The 20320-nt window shown below is 49.6% G+C and overlaps 1 protein-coding gene across 2 annotated transcripts in view; it reads right to left on the bottom strand.

The window, feature by feature from the left end:
• CHST11 (carbohydrate sulfotransferase 11) overlaps positions 1-20320 on the bottom strand; it is a 254950-nt gene that overhangs the window by 118634 nt on the left and 115996 nt on the right. For both annotated transcript variants that reach the window (XM_046646552.1, XM_046646551.1), the window contains exon 2: positions 17753-17838. In XM_046646552.1, coding sequence (XP_046502508.1) covers positions 17753-17838 — 86 coding nt within the window. The remainder of the gene's footprint in view (positions 1-17752; positions 17839-20320) is intronic.

Here is a 20320-nt window from a genome sequence, read left to right on the forward strand (position 1 = left end):
CATCTCATGGTCGCAGAGGGCAGCGTGAAGGGGCTGGGGCTTCCTCCTATCCCCAAACAAGATGGACCTCAGTGAAATGAAACAGGCTTTCCTGAGCTCATCACGCGACTGCAGTCAAGCCGGTCGGCCAGCCCCCAGCCCTTCACACCAAGGGCACGTGTGTGCTGCTGCTACCACAGGGGGCCTGGACCACGACGGTGCACCAGCACAAAACACCAATAACCAAGTTAGGCTCAGTCCCCCACAGCTCACCGATAGCTCTCACGGCCTCACCATCTCTCGGAGGGCACTGTCACTCCCATTTTGAGAGGTGAAGGACCTGAGTCCTGGAAGTCTTCATGACTTGCTCAAGAACACCCTTGTGGGGTGGTGAGGCTGGGACTCGAACTCGGAGCTTCTGGCTCTTAGCACCGCCTAAAGCAGAGGTCGCCTGGGGACCAGATCCAGCCGCGTCCATCCATTTACATACTGTCTCTGGCTGCTTTCCCAGCACAACGGCAGAGTTGAGTATTTGCAACAGAGACCTAAAATTTGACTATCTAGAAAACGTTCGTGGGCTCCTGGCCTAGAGCTTAAGGCGTCGACGTTGTTTAGCACTTCAGAAAGCTCCCGCAGAACGAGATGGCTTTGGTTCTTCGTATGTGGGCAATCCTGGAGTGAGCACTGAACTAGGAGTCAACTGGCCCTGGGTACGGTTGTTGTGGCTGCTGCCTCTGCTGCTGATATACAATTAGACTCCCTCCCACGGGCCTGGCAGTGTTCTAAGCCTGTTATTGCTTTATCTTCCTGCAGTCGTCACAACACACCTATGAGGTATGTACTGTGATTATTGCTACACTGACAGATGAGGAACCTGAGGCACAGAGAGGCTGAGGAACTTGCCTAAGGGCACCCAGCTAATGACTGGCGGGGCTGTCTGCTCTTAACCAGCATGCTCTACTCCCCTCTCTCGTCTCGGCTTTCTGGTTTAGTCTCATCTCGCTCATTTATTAAGAGTGTGCCTTTGGAGAGCTGCCGAATACCTGGAGCTGCCTTCTCTTTGCATCCACGATGTGGGAGATGAGACTGGCCCTACAGACCCTCACAGAATGGTGAGTTTCAAGGAAGCTCGCCGACCTGAAGGTACTTTGAGAACACTGGAAGCGTTATATAATCGTGAAGGGAAATCTTGGCAAATATATATAACATCTTTAACTCCAATACGTATTCAGTACTTTTTTTTTTAATGTACTTTGACTAAACCCAGCAGCAGCACCTCCCACCTATGGGAAGCCATCGACAAACTGTGATCCGATGTAAACCTCAGGAGGTATGCATGGTGGTCGAAGAGATGCTTATGAACAGAAGGATTTGGGCTCCATGGTCTCTGGGGCGGTGTGAGCCACGAGGAGCCGGTGCCTCGGGCACCAGGGTTGCTGGCTCACAACTCAGATCTGTTAGGCATCTTCACAGCACCTCACTTTATGCTCCCAACAATCTCTGAAGAAGGCAGTACCACCGTTATCATCACCAGGATGCCCACTTTGCACACTCACCATACTGCCGCTAGATTCTGCTTTCCTGACGGCACAGAACCAGCATCTCCCAGGCCTCCCTCGGACCCTAGATGTGAGGGCTCATTTATTAGTTTCCTGTTGCTGCTGCAACAAATGGCCACAAAATCAGTGGCTTAAGACATCACAGTTCTATTCACAGTTCTGGAGGTTACAGGTCCTGGAGTCAACGTGCTGGCAGTTCCACTCAAGGTGGAGAATCCATTTATGCACCTCTCCCGCTTCTGGAGGCCACTGCATCCCTTGGCTCCTGGTCCTGTCCTCACATCCCCCTGACCTGTGCTTCTGTCCATCAGCCCATCTCCATCGCTGACTCTGACCCTCTCATCACCCTTGTGATCACACTGGACCTGCCCAGATAAGCTAGGATAATCTTCCCATCTAACGCCCTGAACTTCATCACATCTGCGAAGTTCCGTTTGCCTTGTAACGTAACATACTGACAGGTTCTGGGGAGTAGCATGTGGGCATCTTCGGGGGGGCCATTCTGCCTACCACAGTTTAGAAGGCAAGTAGCTGCAGGCCTTGGGTCTTGAATGACCCTGAGTCAAGGGCAGGGTCAAGGACAGCACCAGAGAGGAAGAACAGATGCTGCTCTGGTCCCCTTCTGGGTTTAGCAGCTCCTGCTACAAACGTTCACCTGTGAGGCTGGCTTGGCTTGGAGTCCCCAAATAGATCCTCTCCCTGGGCCTTGATGAAGGTGCCCCCCAAACTGATGGCTGTGGTCTGTGGGGTGTCCCAGGATCCCACGGCGTAAAGCTTGAGATCAGAAGCACCACCACCTTCCAAGGTTTGCATGAGATTTGGACGTTGCTATTTAGCAAGTTAAATGTGAACAGCTAAAGTGATAAAGACAAGCAAGCTTTCTTAGGCTCAAGAAAGACTGCACCTTGTGCAATAATCAGATAACAAACAGCAGCCATTTGCCAGGGGCTGTTTTGGGCAAGGCCTTATCTTCACAAGACACTTCTCACTTCTTCCCGTCTGATTGCGTTACACCAGAAAATCCAGGGAAGCCTACTCAGCTATCAACTGCAGTGGACTCTCATTCTCCCAGCTCCTCTTATTTCAAGATTACCTAGGCCTCAATCCCAGCAATTTTTTTCTTTTTAGCAAAAAAGAAAATCGTGTTATAGGCTGTTCTCTGATAAGACAATGAACAAACTGACCCACAAGTGCCTTTGTGCCACTTGATCAAGAAAACTGACACTTTACTCTGAGTAATAAAAAAAAATTTTTTTTTAAAGATTTTTCAGTTCTTCTGAATGCTTCTCATTAAGAAAGAGTTGGCAAACGATCTCTCTCAGGATCTCAGTTTTGAAGAGAGCGATGAATCAGCCCATTTCTTGGCCCGGTTTAGGGCATGTCGGAAGAGAAGGCTATTGATTGACACGAGGTGTGGAGATTATCTGTGGATTTCTATTTCTCATTCGGTCCTTGTCCCCCATGACCGTGAATAATTCGATATCAACTGCTTCTGAACTCCCCTAGTGTCTGCCAATTCCTTTAAAAAAATCACATTTCTTCTCAGACTTCAGCTCATTTATCCTGTAAAATGAAGGAAAACCTACTGAGAGCTGAGGCTGAGATTCTAAACTGAGCTTAACCATCCCGAGAATGAGACAGACTCAGTGTAGCGAGCGGAAGCAACCGGGGCTACCATTTGTGAGCCAGTCTAAGTGGTGACAAATACCTTTGAGGCACACGTCCCAAGACAGCCTCCTAATTTCCACATGTCACTCTAGCATGCAATTTCCCTACAAAATGAGATAAAATCTTCAAGCGGCTCCATCTCCTGAAATGAGGGTTCTTTGGGAATGACAATTACAGAATTACAAAGCTGCTGCGCTGTGTGCATGGCTGGGCTCATTTATTAGCCGAGAGACCGGCTTCCTCTGATTCAAATTTGTCCCTCAGCAAAGATTACAAGTTGTCCCTTGTTAATGGACTTCCAGGTTGCTCTTGAAATGTGGAACCCAGAATGTCCCGTCTGCAAAAGCCAAGGGCTGGGTGTAAGTTTATTTAATCCTTTACCCTTAGTGATAAGTGGGTTTGGGGGGTGAGCTGGCCCTCTTGTATGATTCCCTCTGTCAGCTACTGCTGGTAAACAGGCCCCTCCCCGCCCAGGACAAGAAGAATGAATTGAGGAGAAAATTATGGATGGTTGCTGAGCCTACCCGGGCAGGGAAGAGCTCAGAAAAGAAACACCCAAAAAACAGCTTCCCAACTCTTAAACCCATGGCAGTCCTTTCCTTCAGCTTCCCAATTTCAGGCACTGTCTCTAGCCTGAGCAATCTCAGTCCTGGCCCAAGGATGCTCCGTATGCCTCATGAGGGGTCTGACTTTCTGGGATAGATGGAGAAGGCAGGAAGTGGAAAGAAGCCGCCGGCACCGGGCGAGGACGGACCACGTCCCATCATCCCTGCTCCCCTTCACTGCAGGCCACCCTGGAGCTGGAATAGGAGAGGCCTCAGGAGCCAGCATCCTCCACCCAGGTGCCTGGAGTCGCGTGGTCTTCACTGCATTTAATTCCAGTGGACCACCCACTGAGGGCAGGCACGGAGTCAGCTCACTTGCAAGTTCTCCAGGACAGGAGGGGGTTTCATCTCTACTTAAGGACCACAAAGGAGTTCAGGTCACCCATTTAGTCCAAGAATCTCCGCGCCAGCGGAGCTGGGGGAGGTGGCCTGGCCCCAAGAGCGATGGGCTCCAGAGCCAGACGGACTCGTGGTTCTACAACTCCTCAACTGGACCGCATGACCCTGCATGAGTTATTTTAAACAACAACGCCTCTCTGTGCCTCAGCTTCCCCATCTGTAAAATGGAGGATGAAAAGTAGTAACAGGGTGTTTGAATGTGAGGGCCAGTCAAAGTCACTCGGCAAAAGACGTTTCTCTCGAGAGTCAGTTACTACGACCCAAATTGCGATTACATTTTTTTTTTTTTTTGAAGGAAGAATAGTGGGAAGTTTTAAAGATGAAAACATAAAGGTAAAAAAATACTAGTCGCTTACATATCTGACTGTGTACTGCTGGCCACTGTTCTAGGCACTTTACACAAATCAACTCATTGAATTTTCATAACAACCCAAAGAGGTAGGCACCGCTGTTGTCCCCATGAAACAGATAAAGAAACTGAGGTCCCCAGAGATCAGGTAACTGACCCAAGTTTGCCCTACCAGTGAGGATGGATTTGAACCCAGGCAGCATGATTCCAAGAACCCCCAGCTGTAACTGCTATACTACATGGGTTCTTTTTTTTATTTTTCCGAGGAAGATTAGCCCTGAGCTAACATCTGCTGCCAATCCTCCTCTTTTTTTTTTTTTTTTTTTTTTGCTGAGGAAGACTGGCCCTGAGCTAACATCCGTGCCCACCTTCCTCCACTTTATACATGGGACACCTACCACAGCATGGCTTGCCGAAGGGTGCCATGTCCGCACCCAGGATCCAAACCAGTGAACTCCAGGCTGCTGCAGTTGAATGTGCACACTTAACCACTGTGCCACCGGGCCAACCCCTAGGTGGGCTCTTTAGCTAAAGTTAAATAAATTATTCCCACTTTCCAGGTGAGGAAATCGAAGCCCCAAGACATTGAGACGCTTGCCCAAGACCCCACTGCTAGGAAACAGAAAGCGGCAGAATTTGAACTCAGGCCTTAGGGCTTGAAATTCCATTCTCTTCCATTAAATGCCTTGTTTGAGATCTGCTGCAGCTGACATTTGGGGCAGTGGGGGTGATGGGAAGCAGGAAGGTGACACTAAACACGTCTTCTGGAGGTCAAGGCTGGGGTGAGGATGGGGGAGCATGGAGGGCCTACCTTGGGCTCCTTCCCCCTGTTCTTGAAAAAGTGCGGTCAGGACCAGCCCAAACCATGAAGAGAACAAACCTGGACTGTGGCACCCAAGGGTGTCCAGCTCAGCTCCTAAACCTGCAAGTTGCCTTCACCCCAGGAACACAGCACCCAGGAAGACGGGGCTGACCTTTGCTTCCAGGGCACCTGTTCAAAGCCACATTTTTCTCCCCGAGTTGAGCCAGTTAGGAATAGTAAATGCATCCAGAGGAACTGAGAGGCTGCCCATCCATCTAGCCCCCCAAGGAGTCCAGCTCCCTGCCGCTGATGAGCTCTCCATGCTACAAAAATTTGTTTTCCAAGTTTTCACAAAGCAAAAGCATGCCCGGCTCTGGGCAAGGTAAGGACGTCTTCTTGGCCCCTGTCTCTGAAATCCATGCAGACTCTGGGACCACCTGTCCTTTTGTTATCTATGCGCCAAGCGGCTGCTTCTTCTAGGAGCCCCCGGGTGTGGGCTGTTCTCCCAGGAGCCTTCTCCAGTTAACGCTTGTGCAGACCACCTGGGACTCCATTAAAATGCAGGTTTCCTCCATTCAGCAGGCTGGGGTCGGGGCCGAGGTTTGCATGTCTAACAAGCTCCCAGCTGATGCCCAGGCTGCTTATCCCCGGACCTGTCTTGGAGCAGTAAAAGCCTGGAGCAGTGGTTCTCAAACTTGGCTGCACATTGGAACCACCCAGGGGACTTTTAAAAAGTTTTTAAAAACACCACAGAAATTCTGAGTTAGTAGGTAGAAGGTGCGGCCTGAGCATTGAGGTCTTTTAAATTTCCTTTTTTGATTCTAATGTGTGGCCCAAAGTGAGCACCCCTGCCCTAAGAGATGGAGTTCTCTGTTAACACGTGGAAGGTGGTCCACCTCTATGGAGGTCTATCTTCCAAGGGATCCGAACTGCACCTCGCTCACGTGTCCCCAGGGATCGCTGCCTCGTCGTTTCTGGCCTGTGTCTGAATAGCAACCACAGCAGCAAACGGCACTAAGGTCGGCCTCACTCAGGGCCAGACACCTTTCCAAGCCCTTCCCGTCTCTGGATTCATTCAATCCTCACAAGACCCTGGGAGGAGGGGCTGGTATCACCCTCACTTTACAGATGAGGAAACTGAGGCACAGAGAAGGCAAGAAGCTTTCCCAAGTCACACAGGCAGCAGGTGGTGGCTCTGGGATTCCGGCCCAGCGGGCTGGTTCCAGGGCCAGCGCTCTTGACCCCCTGCAGGCTGTGTGGCCTCAGACATTCCCCTATCTTTCAGAACTTTTCCCCCAACATTGGGACAGGACGCAAGGTCTGGATCCAAGGAAGCACTGAGTCTGCCGAGCTCTCAAAAGCCAAGCTCTGCCTTGGTGGGATGTCTTTATATCGGCGGATACATCTGTGGATATCCTGGAGGGAACATGCCGGAGACGGAACAGGAGGTCACAGCGATACCTCCAATACTCACAATGACTCCCAGAACTATATATTGGCCATTTTGTGACTTTAAATCCCTGATTGAAGACGAAGAGAAGGAAACGTTGCCACAGGCCATTTTAGGCAGCAGCAGAGTCTGCCCGGGTGTCACACCCTGTGTGGCATGTTCCAGAATGGCACCTTCCTTCCAGGGCTGCCACACCCGCCAAGGCTGGGGCAAAGCCACCTGGCAGTGTCTCCTAACACGGTAATGTCGATATTGAACAGCGGAAGATCAGCTGGAGACACTGGAGCTGCCGACCTTTCTAGAAGTCAAGAGCTACAGAGGAACTCTATCTTGGACAGCTTGTCTTAACTAGAAGGACATGGATGGGAACGCTCATCCAGGAAGGACAATCCTGCAGTCTCTTGAGAGTCGGTGCATCTTCTCCCTTTGCCAGCTTTTAACTGTGCAAAGGATGGTGGAGTCAGTTCCTCTCCTGCGCCTTTGCTCAATCAGGGTGAAAAAGCTTCTGCACACCCACATGCACGCAGCATGCACACACACACACGAGCACACATGCGTGCACACACTCCCACATGCACACGCCTAGTCTAGGTCAATGGTCCATCTCCGCACTTCTCTAGCATCATGCACTGAACTGAAGAGCTCTAGCACCCAGCACTCTGCCGTGCACGTAGCAGGTGTTACGGGTTGCATTGTGTCCCCACCACCCCACACACACAAATTCCCGTGTTGAAGTCCTGACCCCAGCCCCTCAGAACGTGACTTTCTTTGGAAATGGGGTCACTGTAGATGTAATTAGTTAAGATGCAGTCCTACTGGAGTGGGTGGGCCCTGATCTGATATGATTAGAGTCCTTACAAAAAGAGGAAATTTGGACGCAGACACATGCAAAGAGAACTCCAGGTGAAAATGAAGCCAGAGACTGAGGAGATGCTTCTACAGCCAAGGAACACCAAAGATCACCAGCAAACCACCATAAGCCAGGTGCCGGGCACAGACAGATTCTTCCTCATGGCCCTCAGAAGGAACCAGCCCTGCCAACACCTTGATCATGGCCTTCTGGAACCAGAGCTGGGAGACAATAACTCTCTGTTGTTTACGCCGCCCGGTTTGTGGTCCTTTGTCACGGCAGCCCCAGCAAAGGAACAGAGCGAGTATGCAATAAGGGCGGAAGGGAAGAGGACATAGAGGAATTTCAGTTCCATTTCATTCAGCGTGTGTTTACTGAGTTCCTGCGTGGGCCACACGCTCTGGAAGAAGAAGGAGGAACGGGAGGAAGGAGGGAGAAAGGGAGGGAAGAGAGATACAGGGCTGAATGGGGGCTGGGTGTTGGGGGAGGAGGAGGTCCGGCTTAAGCAGCCCCCGCCCCTCACTGCTTTTCTAGTTTGTGACTCGCTTTCCCCAGTTCCTTCAAGCATCCAACCCGTGTAGCCGTTCTCTCCCCACTCCCCACACTGTCACCTGCTAGTCTCCAGAAAGAATCTGTGAGAGCGAAGCTGAGATGGAAATGACCGATACCTTTCTCACTGTCAGCCCTTCCACAGGACTTGAACGGACACTGTCAGGAAGGATGTTTTTAGGGCATCAGGCATCAGCCTGGAGTGGAGATGTACTCTGCACACCAGGGACCTCACTGGGCCCCGGGAAACCTCTCTCCTCGATGGTTGGCTGCCTTGGCGCCTGCGGAGGCGCGAAGCCCTGGTCACCTCCCCAGCGTGAATCTTCACACACCGGATTTGCTCAGGGCACAGGAACGGGGCTTCCCTCACTGCCCGAACAGGTACCAAGCCCCTTTTCTGTTGCCGGCCTGCAGCAGCAACTGGGTGCCCAAGATGAGTAAGACACAGCCCCTGCCCGTAAGGAGCTCAAAGTCTAGTAATCTCATTTCAAACGCAGGGGCGAAATGTCATGAACAAGAGAAACATGGGCGTGGAGGTGGGATAAGGGTGCATGTGATAGACTTGTACTGTCCACGATGGCAGTTCCATGAGCACGTGACATACGGCCCGTCCAAACCGAGATGTGCCGTGTCAAACACACATCACATTTCACAGACTTAGTACAAAAACAAGAACATAAAATAGTATGCACCCCCACGTTCGCTACAGCCTTATTTACAACAGCCAAGATATGGGAATAATCTAAGTGTTCATTGATGGGTGAATGGATAAAGAAGATGGGGACGTATATACAGTGGAATGCTATTCAGCCATAAAAAAGAATGAAAGCTTGCCATTTGTCACAAGATAGATGGACTCTGAGGGCATTATGCTAAGTGAAATCAGTCAGAGAAAGACAAATACAAATGTAAGAGAGATAAATATGATCTCACTTATATGTGGAATCTAAAAACAAACGAAAAAAACAAGCTCACAGATACAGAGAACAGATTAATGGGTGCCAGAGGTAGGGGGTTGAGGGGGTGGGTGACACGGGTGAAGGGGGTCAAAAGCTACAAAATTCCAGTAATATAAGTCCTGGGGATGTAATTTACAGCATGGCGACTACAGTTAATAATACTGTATTACATATTTGAAAGTTGCTAAGAAAATAAATCTTAAAAGTCCTTATCACCAGAAAAAAAATGTGTAACTATGGATGGAGACAGATGTTAAGTAGACTTATTGTGGTGATCATTTCACAATAGACACAAATATCAAATCATTATGTTGTGCATCTGAAACTAATATAACGTTCTATGTCCATTATAACTCCATAAAAAAAGATTTTAAAAAATAGGAAATATCTCAATTTTTTTACTGATTACATACAGAAATGATCATAGTTTGGACACACTGAGTTAAATAAAATATATTATTGAAATAAATTTCAACTGTTTTCTTACTTTTTAAAATGTGGCTACTAGAACATTTCAAATTACGTATATTCAGTCACATTACATAGCGAGTAGACGGCCCTGTTCTCGAAGAACATTTAACCCGAGGTTGGAGGGAAAAAGAAAAATCAGGGAGAGCTTCCTGGAGGAGGTTTCATCTGAGCTAATTAAAAAAAAAAATCAGAGGCCAGCTCAGTGGTGCAGCAGTTAAGTCCATGTGCTCCACTTTGGTGGTCCAGGGCTCACCAGTTCAAATCTCGAGTGTGGACTTAGGCACCACTTATCAAGCCATGCTGTGGCTTAGGCACCACTTATCAAGCCATGCTGTGGCAGGTGCCCCACATACAAAATAGACGAAGATGGGCACAGATGTTAGCTCAGGGCCAATCTTCCTCAGCAAAAAGAGGAGGATTGGTGGCAGATGTTAGCTCAGGGCTAACTAAGCTTCCTCAAAAAAAAAAAAAAATCAAACAAAAAATCAGCCTTGACTGCACAGCTTGCCCTGTGCATGGAACTTTCTATCTATTTTCTAATTTGGTGCTTAATAACTGAACTGTGGGTATTTTATTCCTACTTTATAAACAAGATAGGTCACCAGTGCTTGAAAAGCTTCGGCTGTTTGCCCCAGAATTCACAGTAATTAGTGATGGAGGTGGCGTGGAAACCCTGCTTCCCACCAGACCTGCCAGGGGAAGGGTGACAGGGACAGGAGGCAGAAGGGAAGGCTCCTGCTGATGCCCACCTCCCGCCCCCAACCGCATCTCCCCTCCGCAGAATTTGAGAACAAGCCAGGGCTTTGTTTGGGCTCAATCCATTCCAACAAGGTTAAAATCCAACTGGCTGAGAAGCTACTAGAGTTGTGTAATTTACAGAAAAATCAAATTATGTAGAGGCCTCTTATAATGGAGGGTAATTTAGGAAATAACTTTCCGAAAGTGGCAGATTTTACAGCTGTGTTACCATTTGGTAATTGCTGAGGTCGTCTTGTCACTCGAGCGCCCTTCTCTAGTTGCAATATGCCAGATCCTATCCACACAGACTGACACTGAAAAACCCCATTAGAACACTGAACTCACTCTCCAGCTTTGAATATAGTGGGTCAAATTGGGCTTCCGGAAACCGAACAACCGCCTATGAAGACAGCATGAATGAAATGTGGGTCGACCAATGAGATTGATGGTAGCATATTAAAACCACCCAGGGACCGGGTCTTATTTAAAAGCCATGGCTGAGGCACTTAGCTAGGTACTGGGTGTGACAAACACAACCACAGGACAGCTATAAAACTTAGCTGCATCTGCCTGTTTTCCGGAATACGAGGTGAGTGGACAGGTACACACACACTCACACACAAAGGGCTCTCTGCCTTTGGAATGATTGTTCGGGAAGAATGATGCTAAATGGACGCATCTGCTGCGGAAGGCAAGAAAGAGGAGACATTGTACAGCCCCCAGCTCTGGTCAATTAATCCCTTCATTACCAACCACACGGAGGCACGCGTGGCCTTATAAATCAGTGCATCAAGCTTCCTAGGAACAGGGTCTACCAGGCACATAACATAAATCAAAATTTTTAGGAAGTGCTCACGATGAATAGCTAGTAGCTTCCAGGCAAGAGGAAATCATCTATCTTATCATTGTTCAAAAAAATTCCAAGTGTGCATCTGCAGAATTCTGAGCCTGGAGCACAAGGGCACAGCACGGCTGCAGACCCCCTAAGACAAGTGCCAGGTCAGCGAACTCAGCGCAGATCACTGATGCCTACCGGTTAACACAACTCTGCCCTCCGCACCATTCTAGGTGCCTTTTGTACACGATTTCAAATCTCACAAACCTGCAAGGCTGATATCACGTTCTTATTCTACAGATGGGGAAACCAAGCCTTGGGGAGGTGAAGTAACTGCCCTCTCCCACACTGTGTCTGACTCTAGAGTCTCCATCTGTCCTGGCTTCTTTGGAAATCTGACCAGGGCACCCTCCTCGGCTCAAGAATAATGGAGCCCCTGGCCACAGTGAAAGAGGCAGCCCACGGTCCCTGGTTTTTGCAATGGGCTTCGCCCGTCTATTGTAATTTGCAATTAATAATGAAGTATTCTCCCAAGTGCTGTGTGTAAGATCAAGTTCATGTAATATTTCATCTTTGCCAGCCAGCTGCCGTTCTGCTGGGCTGACAGTAAGTAATATCTTTGCATAAGGAGCCAGTCCACAACTAAATCAATTAATCCCTCTTCGGCTGGTAGACAGCTGCTGGGTCAAAGCAAGATAATTAGACGGACTCGTCATTTACCAGGTGGTTGGTAATGAAGGGATTAATTGACCAGAGCTGGGGGCTGTACAATGTCTGCTCTCTCTTGCCTTCCACAGCGGATACGTCCATTCAGCATCATTCTTCCCGAACAATCATTCAAAAGGCAGAGAGCCCTTTGTCCCTTCGGGCTGCTTTCTAAGACTGTAGCTGAACCTTTGCAAGCGCCCATCCGATGCCTGGCCGGAACAAGTCTGGGTTCTCCTTCTTACGGGACCGAGAGCCGAGTGGCCCAGGTGTCCCATATACAGGGCAGGGCTCCTCCTAGGACTGAGCCTGGGGGCTCTGCTTCTTGGGATTGCCCACTGAGTCTGAGTCTCCAGCGCTCAGGGCATCAACCCACAAGCCTTCTAACAGAGCACACGAGGGAACATGATCTCCATCCTAGTGGATGAGGCTGAGCGGCCAAAACTGACACGGGGCCTTCACAGAAAGACAGTAGAAATGACAGTGGGCAACACACACTTTGAGTTGCTTTTCAAGTAGTGGGTTATGGGTGATGAGAGAATCAAAGATTCAAGGATTTTTAAAACTGGGGTGGGGGGCCTTACAGACCCTCCAACTCAGTGCTTCTGAACCCTGGCTGCCCATCACAATCACCAAGGGAACTTTGAAAAAATATTGACCACCCCCCAGCCCTATCCAAGACCAACCAATAAAGTCAGAATCTCTGGAGGGGAGGGCTGGGCACCAGTCCTTCCTTCACAGCTCCCTGAGTGCTCCTAATGTAGCTGGGGTTGGGAACCATGGATCTCGTCCATCCTCTCCAACTTATAGATGAAGATGCTGTGGGGAGGGGACACATGGCCTGCCTTAGAGAAGCCCCTCAGTTAACAAGCAGCTGAGGCAGACAAGGAAGGTGGTTCGTAGTTGCACACCGTCTCCTGTGGGCTCCTCGGGACCACCAACCCTGCCAGCGGGGCAAGACTAAAACCCTCCACAACGTCAGACAAGCCTTATCCAGCTGGTACCAACCTGCCTTTCCTGCCTCCTCTCCAACCAGCTCCCAACATGCCCCTTCACTCCAGCCACAAACCCCTCACCATTCTCTGAAAGTGCCACGGACTGTGCCACCTGTGGTCCTCGCTCCCGCTGTTCCTCCCCTCTGTGACACTCTTCCTTCTCCTCTGTCAGGGGAAGTCTGATGGATCTCAAATGCCCCCTCCTCTGTAAAGATTCCCGCTCCGCTCTGGCCTGCACCTCCAAGCCTCCAAGCATTAACTACTTGCTCCCGATTCTCCCACCACTTTGCGAAAAGCTTCTATCATGCAGCACTTACGTTCTAGTACGCACATGCCTCTCTTCCCTGGGTCTTTTCCTGTTTATTCTATAAATGACTGTAGGAGAAACACATTTCGGCAAGCGCTGCTGAGAAAACTATCTAGATTGGGGCTAGGAGAGTCGCCCGGCCCTTGTTGGACGATTCAAGCTTTTATCAATCTAAAACTGAATCAGAGACCCCCAAAGTGCAGTTTCACCAAGCCGTGCTAGCCTGCAGCAGAGTTCCTGGGGTGACCCCTGCGGAGCCTGGCTCCAGCCAGGAGACAAAGGTCCCCCCAAATATCCGGTTCAGGAAGGAAAAACCAAACCTGCAACTGCTTACTGGATGTCTCTGTGCCATCCATACCACTCCATAAGCCGTGGGCCCTGCCTGTGGGAATTTCCGACTAACCTGAGCACATCCCAGGTCTCAGCTTGAGTCACTGGGAAAGAGAACCTCAAGGAGGCAGTTTTCCACCCAGGAAAGCTGAACTGATAGGTTCTCATCCTCCTACAATCTCGCCAGGTCAGAGGGGCCCAGCTCGAACATCTAGGAGCTCTCTGATCCTGGCAAATTGCTCAGCCCGTCTGAGCCTCAGTTAACTTGACCTCAAAAATGGGGTTATTGGGTCCCTCCTTTTAGGGTTGTGAAGATTCAGAGATATGTGTGAAAAACACCTAGAATAGTCACAGGTATGTATTACACATTCAATGAATAGTAACTTTCCTTCCTTCTCTCTTTCTCTCTCTCTCTCCATCTTTCCTCCTGGAGCCTACCTTACAGAGAAGTAAATTTACTTCAACACATTGGAGATTGGACTAATAAGGGTCCAATTTTATTATTCTTATTCTAATAAAATATTGACTGGTCCTCAGAGATTCCTAGGAACACCCACAGACAATTGGATCTGGTGCATCCTGGACAAGCCTCGTGGTGCTTACGAATTCCTGGTCAGCCCCTGGGCTGTGCATCTGTCTTCCTGGAACGTGGTAATCACAGAGCAAGTATAATGCTAAAGAAAGAACCAGGCAGGGCAGGGCCGAACCACGTGAGGGATGCTGTGAAGATTTCAGGGAACCCACGAAAGGACCAGGAGGTGGGCGAGGCAGAAGGACAAGCTGTCTCGCCCTCGCTGGCATTTAGGGGCAATTATGCCCTATTAATGGCTGAGGACGTCGCTCTGCCCTGTGAGTCTGTGCTGAGCCAGGGCGGCCCACAGATGTGCTCGGCCCACAAATATGCAGTTGGCAACTTCTGAACCGTCGGTGACTTGACGCCAGCTGATCTGATCGGCAATTACGTTTTATTTTGGGGCCAGGGAGACAGCAGAGAACCAGGAAAATTATAAGACATCAGAGTGCAGTTTTTCTAAGAATATCAACTATGAACTTTTTTTTAACCAATTGTTGTTTTAATGGTTAGGGGTTTGCAAGACACTAAAATAAGAAAACTCAGGATACTAAAATCAGATTAAAGCCAATTTTCCCAAGGGAGCTTTTATGCTTTTGTCCAATGGAAATCTGGGTGTGATATTTTGGGGGGGGAGGGGAGCTGGGGAATTCCTGCCAAGAGAACCCAGCTGGTGACAGTGAGGACAGTGTAGAGATAAACAGATTTATAGTTTGTCCTGGGTTTGAAGCTTTTCTCTGCTTCTTAGCAGCTGTGTGACCTCAGGCAAGTCATATAACCTTCCTGGCCTCAACCCTCCTATACATAGAATCGGGGTGTGACATCCAGCTCTGGGTGTGATATCTAAGTACTTGATGAGATGTTAATAAGCATCCAGACAGCAGCTGGTCCACAGGACAGTACCTGGTCACCAAGATGGTGCCTTCTGGCCATAATGTTGGTTTCCTATCATCTAAAATAAACAGTTCCTGTTTTCACCATCATATATCAAACTCAAATAAACAGTCAGCATAAAAAGGGGAAATGGCATCTCCGGGAGCAGTTTAATTTCTAGCAATTACAGGGTTTGTCATCTGCCTCTGTGATAACATCAACGTCTAGGCTTAGCGGCTTCAACAGCTCAGCTGGTAGGGAAACACGAGAAACCGCAACCAGGCCCGATGGAGTACAAAGTCTGTAAATGTCTTGTGGACGCAAAACCCAACCAAACGCAACAGGAGCGCTTGCTCCCTTCTCTCCTCTTAACGCCTTGGCCCACAGCAGCCCGAATGATCGCCAAGACGGTCTCTCCAAGAAGCGCCACTGGCCCAACTTGCGTGGGAATGGAACATAATTGCAGCTTGTAAAGGAAACCAGCCTAAGAAAAAAACATCCCAGGACAACATCCCGAGGAAACGAGGAGATCTTCCTGCGGGGACGTTTTCTGGGCTGCCAGCGAAGGGGGCCAGACAGCTTGCCCACGACATTCTTGATGGAAGGTGGTGACTCACCCACCTCCGCCCTCACAAATGGCTCCCGGAGCCACGTCTCCAGCCCCATCTTCCCTCCCAGGACCTAGGCTATTGCTAAATGAGCATCTCATCTGGACAACATTCCTAACACCCATGGAAGGAAGAGACGACCTCTGCTCTGGAAGGTTCTCTCTCCTCTGACTGGTTTAGGAATGGACCAAGCAGGGTCTCCCTCGCCAATTAACTCACTCATGTCAACCCAGAGATACAGGAGGAGCCAGGCATGGCAGGCTAACTACACATGCCCTGCTCACCCTTTTGTGCCCACCGGCTGGCCCTGCGCTGCACATAGTGGGTACTCGTAATAGCAGATAAAGAAATGAATGATTGGATGTGCAAATGAATCTGAGAATGAACCAGCTCCATAAGAGGCGCCAAATAAGACATATCTCCTCAAGCAACCCTGCAAGGCAGGTATTGTTAGCACCATATTACAGACGAGGGAAAGCACGCTCAGAGGGGTTAAGCATCTTGCCCACACTCACGCAGCTTGTAAAAGAGGAAACCAGCCTTTGAACCCAGGGTGACCCTAAAGTCAAGGCTTCCAATATTGAAACCATTCCCACGACCACGATCACGACAAACCATGTTTATACAGCCCCTGACCCATCAGAGTTATTTCATCCTCCTGACGTTTTGGAGAGATGAGAAAACTGACCGCAAGAAAGGACTCATCATGTAGTCAAGGCCACATGACCAGGGGGAGTGGAAGTAGGAAGTCGAACCTGAACTTTGGGTCTTTCAAACACAGCCATGTGGGGGCTCCGGCGATAGGCCAGGCTCCGTCTTAGGGTGGAGGATGCCAGGGAAGAGCAGAGACACGGTCTAGGGACTTCCTGTCCAGACAGGCATCTACTTCAGAAACAGGTTCTTCCCATGATGCCACATGTTGCCCATAAAATTTTCCCAGGAAAGCAGAACAGAGGATGTCAACGAAAAGATGCAAAGGGTTTGCATCTTGGTAGCACGCGTTGTTTTCAACACAGCTTACCAGAAATCCCGTCCTTTGTCGAAGCCCATTCCGCCTCTTCCTAAGGACGGGTGTGTGAACAGGCTGGGAGACTTGTCTATAATAATCTGGTTATTTGGGTACCAAACAAAAGCCAGACATCAAATTCCCTGCTGGGTCACCAGAGAGCCCAGGAAATAAAGCCTCAGGCAATCTGAGTTTGCAGTTGATCAGAAAGGTCTCAGGCTCACCCCTTTGCAAGACTTCTGGGGATCCAGCATCTTTGAGGACCAAGCACTACTCTCCTCCACCAACACCTTCGTCCACAGAAATACTAAACTAAGATTTAGATACAAAATAAAGCTCAGAGACTACAGCCCAAAGAAGTACAATTTTTTTTCTTTCTCAACGGCCATCAAAGGTCAGCAGATGGGCCACTAGTTGTGCACTCACCAGTTCTTGGCATCAAGTGCTCATTAACGTTCCCACAAAAGGAAAAGCCTTGGAGTCTCCACATCAGGACCCACACACACCAACGAGGCTGTCACCATGGCAACCAGGCCTCCTCCCTTTGCTCCCGGCTTTCCACGGAGGATGCTTTTCTTTGGTTGGAGCTTATTTTGCTCAAAGAGGAGCTCTTCATAATCAAGTTGGAGTTACCATGACAGTCACTTAACAAAATGCCCCCCACACAAGGGACTCTTGGCAAACTGTCATAGCGAGTTGGAATTCTTGGGGCATCTCTGGGCTTTAATAATCGGATGTGGGAGCTGGGTGGCAAGTACACCCACGTGTAAGCCTTCTTTGGGGGTGCCAAGAGAGAGACTGCACAGCTCGGCCGGCTCTGCAATTCCGGAGTCCCACGGTTGACACCTGCCACTGTGTGGCTCAGGGGTCCAAAACCCGGGCAGGTCTGAAAGCTTAGCCCAGAATGACACCAAGGCGTTTCTCTAATGTTAAATCCCGCTCGCTAGAATTTCAGAACCATTTTATAGAGCAAGGGTGACCAAGACAGCAACCATGAAGATAAAATGCCAGGCAGTGGAAGAAGTTTCAAATCCCCAAAATCAGAATTTTGGAGTTTTTCAGCCCCCCTTCCACCCATCTCCCAAAAAGGAGAACTGACGCATGGAGACAGAGCCGAGGAAGTAAGGAAGTGTCCAGGGCTTACCTGGGTCGGGTTGTAGAGTTCCTGCAGGGGGCTTCGAGACCCCTTCCGGCAACAGATGTCCACACCGAAGGGGTTCCTCCGCATGACTGAGGAAAGAAAGGGGAGGCTCATCAGAAATGAGCAACAAAGGTTTGTTGTCTGACAAAACAAAAAAAGGCAGAGGAGGCAAGAAGAAACAGGTAGGGAAGGAAGAGAGAGAGCCGGCTTCTGGCAAAGCTGTTCCTTTTTCCAGTGGGCCATCCCACCTTCCCCAACACTCAGGCATCTCGCACCCAGAAGGACACAAATGATGCTAAACATTCTTTCCAGCAAATTTTTAAGAAAACCAGACAGGCATCTAAAACACTGACATAAAGTTGCTTACAAAAGACATTGTGACAGTTGTTGCAAGAGTGTGAGCTCTACCAGCGCAGGGCTTGGTGACGGCTTTAAAATGCCGCAGCCTTCCCCTCCCCTGTCACTTAAACGACCTTTGATCCCGGCCTGAGCCCCTGGTCTCCTGAGAGCCAGGCAGAGCGTTCCCCAGGCGGTTTCCCCCGCAGGATGAGTCAGAGGCCCGTCCTCCCCAGAGCCTCTTGTAAATCAGCTTATTTTCAATGAGAATATCGGCTTGAGGCCGAAAGGATGAGGGTCTGTGGTTCCAGACAGACAGAGATGGCACTGACAACCAATACAAGAGGGAGAATTAAGTCAACTTCCCAAAAACCCAACCGGGTTGAGGACACCAAGAACTGTTCTTAAACAGAAAGCATTCCTTCTTTTTCGATTCTTCTGGTTCACAAAAACCCTCACTCCATGCAGCCCCCCACAGCGTCTATCACACAGCCACCGCTGACAATTATTTGTTGAAGGGAGGGCGGGATGAAGGAATGAATGAATGAATGAATGAATGAACGAATGAACAAGTACTCTCTTCTCACATAGGAGGCAGTGTTCTTGTGGAATGACTTGGTAGGGGCATGGGTGGAACAAGGAGAGCAGATCTTTTCACAAGCCTAAATAATTCACCTCCCACGTAGTGAGCAGAGTGACAGCACGACACTCCCTGGAGCACACAGCCTAGGTCTGGATCCTGGCGCTGCCCCATACCAGCTGTGTGACCTCAGGCAGGATACCCAACCTTTCTGTGCCTCTGTTTCTTCACCTATAAAATGGAGATGAGAAGAGGATCTAACTCCATGGGCTGGGTGTGAGGATTAAATGAGTTACTACTCTAGGCAGAATGCTTAAATGGGGTACCAGCAAAAAAGTGTTTGTTATAAATTTCTTAAGGTACTGGAGATCATTAACTAGATTTGCACATAATTTATGACGAAAATCGCTTGCCCCCCGCCCTAGGAGGGGACATGAGAACTTCTCCATTCTTGAGCCATCAAGTGAGCTGATGAGAAGTTACCAGACTGCAAGCCGGACTCGGGGATTGACAGGAAAGTCGCACAGCCACAACAGACAGGGGGGGCTGGCTGGAAGGGGATAAACCCAGGTACGTCTGCTCAGAAGCCAAGCTGAGGTCAGAAAACCGAGGAAGCCACCTCTACAAGCAGCCGATTACTTCTGGAAGGTCTCCAGATGAATCAACGCCTTGCCAGGCAACGCTTCTCGGACTTGTCCCTTTGAGCCACATGGAAACCCTGAGTGTAAACCCTCCATTCCAGGAAACCGGAAGCTGCATTTTCTCTCTCCTTCTCTTTACTTCCCAGAGTAGGGTCAACACACTTTTCCTGTGAAGGATCAGACAGTCTTTTGGTCTGGGGCTGTCCATCTCCTTTGCAAGTCTTCAACGTGGCGGCTGCAGTGTGGAAGCAGCCACAGACCACGGAGAACCGAACGGCGTGGCTGTGTGCCGACACACCCTCATCCGTGGACGCTGAAATGCGAATTCCGTGTAATTTTCACATATCAGGAAATAGACTTCTTCTGATTCTTTTCCAACCATTTACAGAAACAGGCAGCGGGCCGGATGCGGCCCACGGGCTGTAGTTTGCGACCCCTGCCCCAGAGAGCGGCCCCAGGTATTCCCAGGGTCTCCGTAAGAGCCCCAAGCACACCCTGGGCGCCCTGCAGCCCTCTCCAGGGAGGAGGCAATCCGGGGGCCAATGTCCACACATAAAAGCCATTCGAGTTTGATTAGGCTGTGCGGAGAAACACTGGTTCTTTGTTCCTCCACGGCTGCCTCGAGAAGAGGGGAAAAAAAAATCCACGTTGTTTTTCTTTAATTTATTACTTCATTTTTCATTTCCACCAAAAACGGGGTAAACTGTTAAATGCACGCAGGTTGCCCTCGGTGAACAATGACATAGCAACACTTCGGAGGAGGAAAAACAGCCATAAAACTTGTAAAATTATGCCCACGCCGTGCATGATTAGGTCTCCGCATGGCGGCCGTGCGGCTCGCCCAGGCCTGTGGCCGCGGGACCGCCGCAGTGAAACCCGCCGTGAAATCCATTAAAAGTCAGCTTTTATGGGGGGCAGTATTATTTAATTGGTTTATTTTTCTAATACAAGGCCTTTAAAATGCTTTGGCCATGTGGGGCCTGCAACACGGGCCCCTTCCCAAGGCCAGCGGCC

Source organism: Equus quagga, chromosome 19 (genome assembly GCF_021613505.1).
Source record: "Equus quagga isolate Etosha38 chromosome 19, UCLA_HA_Equagga_1.0, whole genome shotgun sequence".
NCBI lineage: Eukaryota > Metazoa > Chordata > Mammalia > Perissodactyla > Equidae > Equus > Equus quagga.